Source organism: Amphiprion ocellaris, chromosome 16 (assembly GCF_022539595.1).
Source record: "Amphiprion ocellaris isolate individual 3 ecotype Okinawa chromosome 16, ASM2253959v1, whole genome shotgun sequence".
NCBI classification, from domain to species: Eukaryota; Metazoa; Chordata; class Actinopteri; family Pomacentridae; genus Amphiprion; species Amphiprion ocellaris.
Window position 1 is genome coordinate 11,953,907 of NC_072781.1, and position 13,514 is coordinate 11,967,420.

General features: G+C 42.4%; 2 protein-coding genes across 2 annotated transcripts; one reads left to right on the forward strand and one right to left on the reverse strand.

Moving 5' to 3' along the window:
• Window positions 1-747: 747 nt before the first annotated feature.
• prdm8 (PR domain containing 8) lies at window positions 748-8,176 on the forward strand. Its single transcript, XM_023283738.3, has 4 exons — window positions 748-1,739; window positions 2,468-2,687; window positions 3,137-3,365; window positions 3,590-8,176. The coding sequence occupies exons 1-4, from the start codon at window positions 1,729-1,731 to the stop codon at window positions 4,684-4,686; spliced, it is 1,557 nt and encodes a 518-aa protein (XP_023139506.2). The 5' UTR covers window positions 748-1,728; the 3' UTR covers window positions 4,687-8,176.
• Window positions 8,177-8,288: 112 nt separating this feature from the next.
• Window positions 8,289-12,872, reverse strand: gdf10a (growth differentiation factor 10a). Its single transcript, XM_023283730.3, has 3 exons — window positions 12,311-12,872; window positions 9,499-10,658; window positions 8,289-9,359 (listed from the first exon to the last, which is right to left on the reverse strand). The coding sequence occupies exons 1-3, from the start codon at window positions 12,546-12,548 to the stop codon at window positions 9,168-9,170; spliced, it is 1,590 nt and encodes a 529-aa protein (XP_023139498.2). The 5' UTR covers window positions 12,549-12,872; the 3' UTR covers window positions 8,289-9,167.
• Window positions 12,873-13,514: the final 642 nt, after the last annotated feature.

Sequence of the window (13,514 nt, forward strand, 5' to 3'; positions counted from 1 at the left end):
CTGGCCCTGACATCTGCTTGCTGATGTTATTTTATGCAAAATAAGAACAGACTATTTGAAGAAATGAAAAAAAAAAAATCAGGAGTGTTCTCCTATAAAACTGCACTGATTTAGTATTTGGAAACAGACACCAGAAATGTGTATTACAAATTAAAACTAAACTATGTTCTTCTCTTTAAAAATCCCGATATTTTGCTTTATTACGCCAATTTTTAGAGATAGTAAAATCAATTAAGCTTTTAAGGTTTAGTTAAGTCAGTGATTTAATCTCATACAGCTACAGGCCAAGTAAATCCAACTGTTTATACCCTTTTGTAAAACTGTGCCTCAGAATTTGTGTTTTTCTAAAAGTTCAATCCATCCAAAACTCCAAAGACAAGCACAGTTACAGATCTGAATTTGAATGCAAATGGCCTCTAAGGATGTAATGCTTAAAGGATTTCCATGTCTTCCTGTGATTGTCATCAAACCTCCCGAACCATTACAATGTGATAAACTACCACAAACACGGGGAGTGTTATCTAACATCAAATAAAAATAGTCATTTTGGCGTAATTGTACTTTAACCAGACTGTTGGAGCTCCCCCAAAAGAGTTCCTCCTTCAAGGCTTTTATGTGTTCCTGCTTTCTCATTACAGACATTTGGCTCAATAACCAGCAGGACATTTACCCAAAACCAGAGCTTTGATGCAGAATAATCATTAAATGCTCATTAGACAGAAACATTTAGTTTATGAATAATGCATTTACCCGGTGGCAAACCCAAGACCACCCTGCATCACGCCAATTTTACAATTTCACATTGCTCACAAAGGACAATTTTCAACACTCATGTGACTCTGGTGGAGATGGACTTATTGTTTCCAGAAACGTACACAGAAATTGTCTTTCAATCCCACATAGCGTGTTTGTGGTTTGTCTGACTATCTGTTGCGCAAAGTAGAGCCCAATTAGTGCATCGACTTTCATTTAAAACCACAACATGTCAGTATAATGATTTTTATGTGATGAATTGCAGGCTGGCAAACGTTGCGTGGGGTCTTTTGCCATAAGTTGTGTTCATCTAGTTCATGATTTCAGTCAAATTTAAGAAGCAAAATACACAGTTACGCAGTAGAGACTTGGAACACAGTCTCTGAACCATTGCGCAAAAGGTGACAGTGTTATTTTTGTGCACATGCGGTGCACAATGTGTCCACATCAGCCACCAGAAGCAAACAAATACGCAATTACGCAGTAGAGACTTGGAACACTGTATTGGAAACATTGTGCGAAAGGTGACAGTGTTATTTATGTGTATATTTGGTGCAAAGTGTGTCCACATCAGCCTGCAGGATGCTGTGCAGTTATATTAGAAATGACCCAAAGTGTGCATTATTATCCAAATGATCACGATTCTCTGCATATTAACACAAACATCTCTCTTCTTCTCTGAGAGGACTGTAAATCAGACAAAGGAGAATTTACCAATAGGAGGCCAAATTGAAGGCGTGTGTATGTGTGCGCGCGCATTTGTGCCTGAGCGCGCACGTGTTTAAATCAATGCGCCACGCTTCAGTGCGTCCCTGTGGAGGGGATAAGTGGGAGTGGGAGAGGAGAGAGACGACAGTGCGGAGGAAGATTCAGTCGGATAAGTAAGTCGCCACCAACAACCGAGAGGGCTTCGCTTTACCGAGGTCCGCTGCACCTGCTGCAACTTGCTGCCACGCGGAGCCAACATCCTCCTCCATGTCCGGCGGGTGAGTCCACATTCAGCACTCTTAATTCACTTCACCTCACAGGGATACACCATTTTCACTCTCAAATGTCATTAGGTTTAAAGGGAAAATCTCGCATTTTCACACTGGCACAAGCTCGTTCTCTTGTGATGCTGCTCGTTCAGTATTTCAAACTAGAAACCAAAAGATCCAACGCGTTTTATTTTATCAAATAATCAGCTACCAGAAAATTAATAGTCACGTAATCTCCGTGCGTAAATGATGTTCATAAATTATGGGGGAAAAAACATATTGAACTTCTCCTGCGCACAGAGGAGGCAGTTGGACTCCACGGCAGATGTGGAGACAAAAGGAGTAACCGAGTGAAAAACTGAGACAAAGGACGTTAGAAATCATTTTGCCTCGACACCGGCTGCGCCTGCTTCACAGTAGGAATCTTAATTTTACTAGGCGAGAAAAAAAAAACATAAAATACTGTGGGGTGTATTATTTTTTTCAGCAAGGCAACACAATTCTGCGCGGTCTTATAGCACATCCAAACTGGCCACCGGCATGTCAGACCATTAAACCCTACTTGGACATCACTTAGCCTGATAATTGGCTAATTACTATTTTGTTTGACAAAAACACATATTTTAAAATGGTCGTGGTTTTACCTCCATGTTGAAACAATATTAATTCCAAACCATTTAACACCCAAATTGTTTACTTGCACCTTAAATTATAATAACTCTTGTATTCTGTTGCAGTTTAACGATGGATCACACTTTCCTGCCTCGGTCCATCTGGACCGGTGACAGTAAATTCCTCCAGCATCCAGCGGATCTCTACACCAGTGTGGTCGTTACGCGCAGCATCCCTGCAGGCACGTGCTTTGGTCCATGTGTTCTCCACAACACTTTCTACGATACCATCGCCTTCATAGCGCAGAAATCTTGCGACAAGAGAGCCAAATCCTACGTGTTCAGGGTGAGTTACACAATTTTGTGTTCAAATGCCATGCAACATGGACACGTGAACTATTTTTTGGCATCTGAGAACAGCTTTACTTCAGCTAGTTATTATATAACTCAGTATGTGCCAACAGAAATTTCACAGCCACTCTGTTTTTGACTTTTTTGTTTGTTCCTATTATAATTTTTGAGTGACTATTTTTTTAATATTTACTTTATTTCCTATTATGTGACTATATTTTTAAGCTGCCCACCTGCATTTTGTTTGACGTAAAGCTGCTATCTTATATTGTCAAATGGCCATTATTAAAACGTGAATAAAATAATTTCAGCAAATTAAAATGCCACCTGCTGCAAACGTTTTGCCAGATTAACAATTTATATATACATTTCAAGAATGCCAAGCCAACAAATTATTGTAATGGTATCATGTGGGAGTAAATTGTCAGTGGTTCCTGTCAATAGGTCGACCCTGAGGCCATGCGTAATTCTGCCCTGGTGCTGTCCTGGTTGCGGATCGTCCAGGCTGCGTGCAACAGACAGGAACAAAACACAGAGGCCTTTCTGAAAGCGGGTCAGCTGTATGTGCGGACCACCAGAGACATCAAGCAGGAGGAGGAGCTGCTGGTGTGGTATGACCAGGAGCTGTCTCACCTACTGGGCTTCACAGACATGAGCAAAGGATCAAAAGAAGGTGAGACAGAGATGTGTGGTGCGAGTGCAAGGTCAAGTGAGGGCGTGTTTAGCTTGAGGAAAGTTAAAAGTGGAATTTATTTCATATAAACCATTCAAAGCATCGTGTCCATCATTACATTTGGACTTATGAGAAAATGTCAGTTACAATGTATGCCAATTCAAAATGTGGATTTATGTGCACTTTGTCACATTTGTGTTATTTTTTTTTTCTTTCTCTCGCAGAATTCAAATGTGGACGTTGTAGTCAGGTCTTCAAAAATGAATATCCTTTCCTGGCTCACTGCCGATTCATGTGTACTCAAGTAAAGAGTGACACTTGGAGCCGCGAGGTTTACGAGCACAAACACGTGGAGATTAAGAGGCAGCACAAAGTGACAGATTTCCACAACATCGCCAGAGATTTGGAACACAAAAAATCTGGCAGCAACGAGGACGCCGAGATTTCCCCCAAGAGGAGGAAATACGAGGAAACTCTTTACCCCAAATGGCGAAAAACTGTTCTGTTAGAAAAAACTAATATTTCTAATGATGACAATATTACGCAACTGATTAAGGGCCACGACCAGGCAGCAGGAGACGCCTCTTCCTCAGAGGGGAAACCAAAAGCTGATAAAATCAAACTGGATCATTTGGGACGTAAAACCGATGATTTTGCAGAAGATGGAGATGCCGAGGGGAGTTTTACGCACGACAGAGAGACGGGCGTGCGCTCGGAGACTGGAGAGAGCTCTGGTGTGCGCTCAAGCAGCAGCAGCAGCGCGTTTTCTCTGGTCCTATCCAACAGCCAGGGGGAGCAGAAAAGCGCTTTCTGTAAACCAAGTAAAAGAACTTCTCCCGCTGACCCTCAGGCGCATCTGAGCAGCGCTTCAACAGCCCCCTCTAGCCGCCTGGAGGAGATGACTGATGCTTTCACCTCCAGGACTGTTCTGGGATACAACAATCTGATGACATCCAACATCCTGAGCGGTGACTTACAGACCGTGCCCTCTCCGGTTGCGCTAAACAACGCTTTCCATTACGCACCGGAGCACTGGTCCAGAAACATTGGCGCGCAGCTGCAGACCCCATCTTCTCTCACGATCCTCCCGCCGACTTTCACTTCATTCGGCGTGTCGGTGCAGAACTGGTGCGCCAAATGCAACTTGTCCTTCCGCATGACCTCAGACCTCGTTTTCCACATGCGCTCTCACCACAAGAAGGAGTTCGCGGCGGAGTCTCAGGTGAGGAGGAGGAGGGAGGAGAAACTCACCTGCCCGATCTGCCACGAATACTTCCGAGAGCGGCACCACCTGTCCAGACATATGACTTCTCATAACTGAGCCACAAGAGACAAAAAAATAAACAGACTCTATTTATTTCTTAAAGGATGTTCGTATTTAACAATATTAGTCTCCAAAATCCTCGCTGAGACTTTGGTGTTGAATGTAGGTTAGCTGTAAAATAGCAACTCCTGGCCGCCACAGCCTGTCCACTAGATGACGATAGAGGTGCGTGTAAAGCTGAGCTCACTGCAGTTTGTTGTCTGTCCTTTTAGCGCTGTATGTTAAGTTGATGATTATTTTGTGCCTTATGGAACTCAGGAGGGGAAAAGACGGAGAGATCTGGAGGACAGCTCACGATTGTCAGAAATATCTCGACGCAATCCTCTTATTTATCAGCTTTTCTCTGCTCTGATTTGTACAGGAGACAATAGATTGAGTGTGTTTGCACATTGGTTTTGAAATCTAAAATTATGAGAGTAAAACAAACGTGTCGAGTATTTCTTTCCCCACTTTTGTGATGCTTTGTGGGTGTAATTTTTTTTTTCTGGCCCAACAGGCGGCGACTGAGACAAACTTTTTCCTCCCCTTTAAAGCATTGGACATATGAAATATCTATCAAATATGTTTGCTTTCTTTAGTCTGCCCAAAATGACACCAGGATTATATGATTTGCAGAAAAAGTGAACAGGTTATACTGCTCTCAACTTCACAATGTAAGACAAAATTAGTTGTTTAAAATGCAAATCCATATAATATTTGTGGGGCATTTGAGATCAGGCATTGACAGACTCATTTGCAGGCTACCTCATCAAGTTTAAATGGTTTTGTTGTTTATCATTTATCTACAGACCTGCCACACAAGCTTCACTACTTTGAATTTGCAATTTTATGTCTCTCCACCGAATCACGGACAGCTTACTTTTCATTAGGTTAAGCTGTGGACAGATGGGCAAAAATAGCCAGTTCTGTTGCAGGTAAATGAGGCGGGACAAAAGCATGAAATTCATGGAAAAGTCAGGCTGAAACCTTGTTCTGTAGCTGTGTAACATAACCCTCCTCACACTATTGTCTACTTTTAGTTAAATAAGACAGTTTATCCTCTCAGTGTCTTTGTGCCACAAACTGATAAGGGCATCAACAGGTGCCTTTTTTTGGAAATAGACAGATTTACTTCATGGATGTTTTGTTTGGGATTATGATAAACTGGAGAGCATCACTGATGTGTTTTATAACTGTGGCTGAAATCTACACAAGACATTATTGTTCAGCACTTACCTTTTGGTAGACCAAACAAGATTGGTTTCCGTCCTCAAATGGATTTCTTGGCTGGAATAAAGTTCAAAAAGTTATTTGGAAACCGCAGAAGGTAGATTACTTTCCTCTTTTTACAGTTTCTAAAGAAAAAAACAAGATTTTTAAATAAAAAAAACCGGTGGCCCATATGATTAAATGGGTGATTAAGGGACACAGTGACACTCTACTAAAGCCACGTCCTAATGAACGCAGCTATTACTTCTCTGAGCTCAGTCGCCATGTGAGGAAAGCCATTTCAGCCCAGACACAGAAAATCCTCTGTTGTCTAATAATGGCTGTATTTCTCTCCTTTAATTGAACAGTCATCGTGTGGAAAAACAAATATTGTTCTTGGTTCCCCCACTTGCCTCGTTTTGGCTTTTAGGCATTTTGGGCTCTGAATGCGAGCCTAGACTACTGTGGTTTTCTCGGCTGGAACTGACCATTGTAAGTACTCTCCTGTGACCGTGATTGTGGTTGACGTGGGGTTCACTCTAATAGCAGACTGTGAGTTCAGACTGTAAAGGGGATCAGTTAGGAAATGAGCAAAAAAAAGAAAAAAGAAATGAACCTGGATGTGTTCATTACAGTTTGGCCAGCCTACTTTAAAGGTAAAGCAGCTATTAATGTAAACATGATTTATAATAACCCTAATTACAGTTATTATAATTTAAATGGAGGTTATAGCCCATAAATGGTGCGTTTGTAAAGCGGGTTAGAGTTTCTGAACGTTTCCACTTGTTCAGAAGGGAGAAAAATGAACTACGTATTCGGGTAGACAAGGCATCTCACTCTCCCCACATCTGTCTCTCTTCGTCATTCTGAAATATGACTTAAAGATCAGCTTTTTAGGGTTGTGATACTGCTCATTAACTTATCAATGCATATTAAAATTAAACAGAAGTACCCTTTGTCAGTGAACTCTCAGTTTCTGGCCACTTCTTTATGAAACATCAATTTACTGTTGTTATAACAAATGGTAAAATAGGTTTTGTCTAGATAAAATGATAACATTTCCCTATTTGTATTATATTTACTGGTTAACATACATAGTTTTCACTTTTTGTAAAAGACGTTTTCATGTTCCTTTGTTTTAAAACATTGAATCATAGAGGATTTTAATAGACTTTTTTGTTTGTTTTACTTATTAACAGAAAAGTCTTGTGTGAAAGTGAGAACAGATCTCTACAAAGTGATCAAACTTGTGTAGAAATCTAAAAAACAAATTGCATGCTTGCAAGGTAATTCATCCCTATAATAAAAAAAAACACATAAATTATTAGTCTGATGCACCCTTTGGCTGTAGAAGTCAAATCATTGGTTGAATAGAGACACACTGTGTAGTAAAGGGGTTTAAATTTGTAGATATCTGTTTCCACTTTAACATTCATAGGTCTTCTGCTGATCTGTGTTTAAAAAAAAAAAGCCACATGAAATCCAGCATGCATGATTCATTTGCTGTAAGACAATGAAACATAAACTTCCAAACTTTTTATCATCTCTGTACATCTAATGGACCAATCAGTCCAGATCAGAGAGGTGGCACAATTCATCTTCCAAGACAACAACTGACTCCTCTCCATACACAATGCATGCACACAAGCCAAAAGACTTGAAACATTACTCTCAGCTGCAGTAAATACTGTAACTGTTCAGTCTTTTGTTCCTCTCCTCCCCCCACGTGGTTGCTAAATGTCTCTGTCTTTGAGACAAAGTTACTGTCCAGTCGTGGCAAACTTCAAAGCGTTCTGTTGTTGCAAACAGATGTGGTGCTTCGTGCCAACTTTCTGAGACTCGAGGCAAAAACAACCGCAGAGTCATTGGGTGAATAATCAGTTGGTTCCCTCTATCATTTCACTGTCAGTTTGACACACTGTTTCGGCACCACATGGGTCACCTTCATCCTCGTGAATAAAAGCGACATGCAATAGAGTTAAAGTGGTTGACATTGTCTATCTGTGACCATCTGTTTAAAAAGAACCCTGTGCTTGGAAAAGTTCTGCTTTTGAATGGGTAGAAAAGGGGAAGTGCACTGTGTTTTGAAGTTGGAGTGGCTGACGTCCTAATAGGTGAGCGCCTGCTTCCTCCATCAACCATTAATCCACGGCGGCTGCATCTGTCACAGTATTTGCTGGACAACAGACGTCTGAGGCTTTGGTGAGGGGTAATAATGGGTTCAAGGGGTCTTAGGGGAATGTTGGTTATCTCTGAGTGGAACCTTCCTGCTTTTGTACAAAGCCATTTTGGAACCGTGGTCCCCTTTAAGGTTTGTTTTGACAGAAAAGTTCACCCCAATCAAATGTTATGCGCAGTAATCTCCAAGAATAACACAAACTGTGTGAAACAATAACACTCTGGCAAGAGCATTGGATTAAATTACTTTTTATTCTAACTTATAGAGGGCTGCCCTTTCATAATTTAAACAATGCACATGTACAAAACACATCTAAAATATAGTAATACATTTTCTAGTAACCATGACAAATTATTTTTAACCAAGTTTCACATTCAAAATAGAAAAATATTTCTGGTTTAATAAGAACATTCTTGAAGTGTTATGAAGGGGTTGGTGGGTGTAAATGAATTCCAGATGCTCTCTACAATTCATTGGATACTTCCTTTTTAAGATATAAAGAGCTAGAATGTACAATAACCTTCCTGTCTTGCAAACAAATTAACTTTGCATGTATGTACAATGTGCCGTGTGATTGGCTTAAAAGTAAGAACAGCTGGACGCAGTATGTAAAAATGTTTGATAATCTCTCTCGTGTATGCTGCTGTGTAAGCTGCCCGATGACACATTAATAAAGTCTTTTATTTATAATCTTTGTATCCAAAGAAAACATGAACACAAACTCACTGTGAGCTCTTTGAAAAACAAGTACGTTCTGCAATGAAAAAGGAAAAACATCTCTGAAATGCTCCTGCCCATGTCAATGTTATTTCAAACACAGAATAAAACCTACTGGGCTTCAGAGACATGTGGAGCATTGACTTTACATGTGTGACTCTGTTCCTCTTGCTAACGCAGATGCCAGACAATGTGTCTCTTCAAGTCTGCTGCCGCAGGACAGGAGAGATGGAAGTGATTTCTCTACAGCCTATGTTCCTCGAGGAATAGCGACGGCCAAAGTGACTTTGTTTCTCAGTATGAGGAAGCCACTTAGCAGAGGTATGGTTCTGTCTCCATTAGTCCTGTTTTCTGTTTCTCTCCACATCCATCCTGCTCTGATTCCACCTCCCTCCTATCTGCACGAACAGGACTGGACGGACATATTGGGGTAAATCTTGAGCACTGGGTTCCTGGATTCATCCTGGTAGAGCACAGCCAGAGGACTCATACTTTCTGGGACGCAGCAAGGCTCAGGAACCCCAGGGATAATCCCAACGGCTCGGACTATGCTCTGGATGGTGGCGTGGTTAGATGGCCTCGTCACCTGGGAAAGTTTGAACGGAGAACCATGTAAGGAGTTAGTTAGATAATAGATGAAAGAGAATGAGATAATGCTAACTTCATAATGGTAATTTGGAACTGAACGAGATGATATAAAGTGACTTAGATGTTTGTGCACCTACCTTGGGCATGGGAAATCCACATGTACCAGCACAATAGTAAGCGTCAAACGCCTTTGGTGCTATGACCCACTCACTCCAGCCAATATCTGCAAAATCCACTCTGAGGTTCCTCCTGGAACAGCCTCTGTGCTGGTTGCTGCTCCACTGCCGCCTCCTGGCTTTACGCATTGTTTGTTCATCAAAACTCAGAACAGGTGACTGAGCGTTCACACTTCCTTTGTGCTTCTTTCCGTCCTTTCCCTCATTTCTCCGCTCATGCTTTTGCATGTCACTGACAGTCTGTGTGCGACTGTCTTTGAGTTTTGTCACAGTTGAGTCATCAGTTTTGATCTCCTGTGATGTTCTTTCTCCCTCTTTGAGAACCTGAGGTTCATGTACTTGTTTACTTTCTGCTCCTTCCTCCTCATGGCTCTTTCTCTTCTGTTCCTTCCTTCCAGATTTAGGTTTGGGCTTGAGTGCCAGGTACCAAGTGCTTTCCCAAAGGTCATCTTTCCTGTATCCATCAGGCCTGTAGTCAACCTCAGGCAGCTCATTGTTCTGGATGGGGTCAGAGTGCAGATTTGCTTCCCTTCTCACGCGTCCTTTCAACTCTGGAGAGGAGTTTGGTCTGTGCAGGAGCTGAGAAGCCTGAGAGGAATGTGAGGTGTCTCCTCCCTCACTGAATGGGTCATATCTCTGAAGGCTCGCAGCGACACTGTTGGGCTCTGCCAAAGCTTGGTCATTGGCATACAGTAACAGGTAGGGCATGCTGCCAGCAGAGAGAGTCTCCTCTGGTTTCTTCTGGTACTGCTTCCTTAAGTCCAGTTCAACTGACACCAGCAGATGACCCTTGTCCCGTGCCTCCTTTATGACCTGGGTCACATCTTTCATCTGCCACACCCCTCTCCTGTGGGGGTGGAAGGTCACGTTGCCTAGAAATGACCCCATTGACCCAGATCTGACCTCTGACCCGGAGGAGACAGAGCGAAGTAGCAAGCTGACGGACGGAGAAGGGTGGATGTCTGAGGAGCGACAGGATGGACTCTTGAAGCGTTTACAGAACCAAGGTTTGTGATGTGAGTGCTTATCAAGTAGGAAGTGGAATGTGGCAGAGAGGATGACCTCTGAGTCCTGTAAGGTTGTAAGGTTGAGTCGGTACATCATCCTGCGGTCAGACGACTCTGCAAAGACAATCAATCAACCCGTTAGTGTCAAGTGAGGCAGGTGAACAAAACTACAAGGAATTCTGTTTCCATAAAGTGACGTGTTTTCAGTGTTTTAAGCAAAGGAGGACAAAATAATTGATACCCAAAACAGTTTTAAAAAGACAGTTCCAAAGTGTAAAAAGTAAAACATCTTTATTTCAGTGCGCAAGAGGAATGATGTACTTTAAAATCCTAATTTTTCTTCAAAGGTTCATATGGAAACAATTGTGCACTTTTGTATCTCACAGGTGGTTCTATGGTCTTGTTTTGAAAAGGACGAATTAGCCACAATGAGTTCATGATTATCTGTTGGTTCTTTGACTCTTGGGACAAAATGTTTGCTGTGATTAGAAGATAAAGACATTCATCAGTGTAGGAACCGAACCTTATTTGAACTCAAGCATTTTCAGTAATAGTGGCTACTTACCAGTAATTTTAGAAAACAATCTGTCAAGATTGACTGAAAAGGAAATAAACAATGATATCCCATATGAGTAGGAAAGGGGTTGAGAAAAGGGTATCATGTTCCACCAAAGGCCCTACTCTGTGGTTTAAATCTAAAAAAAATGGAACAATTAAACACTTTCCTTCACACAGTGCTACATGACTGAGCTGTGTGGTTTCATGGCTTTCAGGATTTCAGAAGGTGCCCTTAAGAGGAACCAGACTGAGGATCTGGCTGGCAGGGGCTGATGGGGGTGAGCAGAGAGCTACATATTCATGATGAACATTAACTTCAACAGCAGAGTTATTGTTCATTGTGTAAGAGTTCAGCGGAAGTATGGACTGACTCAAGAGATATACATTACCTCGGATTCAGCCTGCATATGGAAATGCTTACCTCAGTTTCTCTTAAAGTTTCTCCTTAAGCTTAATACAGCCAGCACTGTCTGCCCAGACACCAAGACATAATCAACTGTTTTAACAGGTCTTACATTGTTGTGAAAAGTCTCTTACATCTCTCCTTGGATTACACCAAGCCTATGCAGTGAAAATACACACTTGTTATGATATGCTATCTGAGAGCTATGTGGGATAAAAATGCCTGTGAGTTGTGTTTGTAAAAACAGCATCAGACAGAGAGGAACGACTGTGCTTTAAGCCCCCTGACTCCAGGACGTGGAGTCACTCATGTCCTGCAGGAACAACAGGAACAACAGGAGCCACGACAATGACCTCTTTTGCAGCGCGTAACTGCCCACGGAGGTTTTGCTGTACTGTATTTTTACGCGTGCATTCTTGCGCGTCTGTCTGGGGTAAATGATCAGACTGTGCGCACAAGGAGCACAGCTGCCACCACAAACACAGTGAGCCCACAGCGTCCCAAAATCATTTAAATGCATTCTCAGACTGTTCCAAAACAATCCTACCTATTTAGAGCGTCTGACCTAGCCATGCAGCCGCACTGCGTGCTGAACTTTTAATAACCATCCATGGAAAGGATCAGGGGAATTTTCTGGCTACGCATCTCATTGTTTGCCTTTTTGCGTCGGATTACTGGTGCACTAATGGCACACAAGGTTATTAAGTTTTAACTCCGTGATTAAATCTCAGCTGATGTATTTGAGCGCTTTTACAGGAGGGGATCCCTATCGATTGCGTATTGCTGGATGACACAATTCACACACCTTGACTGGCTTTGAAACTCCTGACAGTGTTTCCTTCTTTCAGGCGGTTTTCCTTGTTGTATTTCTCGTACAATCGGTGCATGTGCTGGTAGACCATGTCCTGATCCAGGTCATCTGGATCCGAAGACGACTGGTGAAAGCGGCTGTCCACGGTTACTGTCCTCACCGACGCGGCGCCCAGGAAGCAGTTGATCATCAACAGGAGCAGGTGCGTGGAAATCATACTTAGAACTGCCATTTAAGTGTTGAAACGAAATCAAAATCAAAAAATCCCAGAGGCAAACAGTGCAGAAAAATGTCCGATAAACTATCCAAAAGACGCGCGCCAAAGCAATCCAGACTAGAAAGGCTGTGCGCAAACGTTCCACCTCTCCTCTCACTTTCCTCTTCGGGCTCGGTGCGCCGTCTCTCTCTCTCTCTTTCTCTCCTCTCTGTCAGACTGTGTGAGACCTGGATGCTGAATGGGTTTTAGTCCGGGCAACAGTTGGAGCTGCTACTTTTACACTTGCGTCTGTGTGACCGCCAGAGGCTTGAGGGGGTTATACTGGAGCGGAGAGAGGCGCTGACGTATACTCCTGTCAGCCAACGAGGTCTCTGCAGAGCGCACAGCCAGAAGTGGAGGTCATGATGCTGACCCCCTTCTCCCTCTGATGGTGATGATGTTGATGGTGATAATGACAATATCTTCCTGATGGTATTTTACTTCGGTGGAATAATATCACTGATCCCGTTTCTTAAGAGCAGTGATTCAGAACAGAAGTTGTACTCATTTGTTTAGCGCTGCTCAGACAAAGCCTCTGTTGAAACTGCTTTTTTTCTTTGCAGCCAAAGTAATTCCACCTCAAAATTTCCAGCTCACCACATTATTTCCAGTAACTGCTTCTGACATGCTCTCAGTCACACATAATTAGCATAGAAACACCTTCAATAATAGTCTGACCAACCACCCAAGGGCTATTGTTAGGACAGGGATTCACATTTTGTACAGTGTGTGTATTTCTGTGTGTGTGTGTGAGGGAGTTCTGGAGCAGCAGCCTGAGCTGGGGCTGTGCGATGAGACTCTTTTAGGGACTTGCTGTGATTTTATTCATGGCGAACAGAACACGACCTCTGCAGGGACCGCTGGTTCCAAACCCGACATAGTTTTGTCTCCAGTGTGTATGTATTTTTGAATGTGCATGTGTACATACAAGCTATTTCCAGA

Bases quoted from the DNA above. Each gene is read 5' to 3' on its own strand.
- prdm8 (XM_023283738.3), top strand. The intron at 2,688-3,136 runs GTGAGTTACACA...TCCTGTCAATAG, and splicing joins CCAAATCCTACGTGTTCAGG to GTCGACCCTGAGGCCATGCG. The intron at 3,366-3,589 runs GTGAGACAGAGA...TTTCTCTCGCAG, and splicing joins GAGCAAAGGATCAAAAGAAG to AATTCAAATGTGGACGTTGT.
- gdf10a (XM_023283730.3), bottom strand. From the start codon at position 12,548: ATGGCAGTTCTAAGTATGATTTCCACGCACCTGCTCCTGTTGATGATC. The intron at 10,659-12,310 runs GTGTGTGAATTG...TTGTCTTTGCAG, and splicing joins GAGTTTCAAAGCCAGTCAAG to AGTCGTCTGACCGCAGGATG. The intron at 9,360-9,498 runs GTAGGTGCACAA...AAACTTTCCCAG, and splicing joins GTGGATTTCCCATGCCCAAG to GTGACGAGGCCATCTAACCA.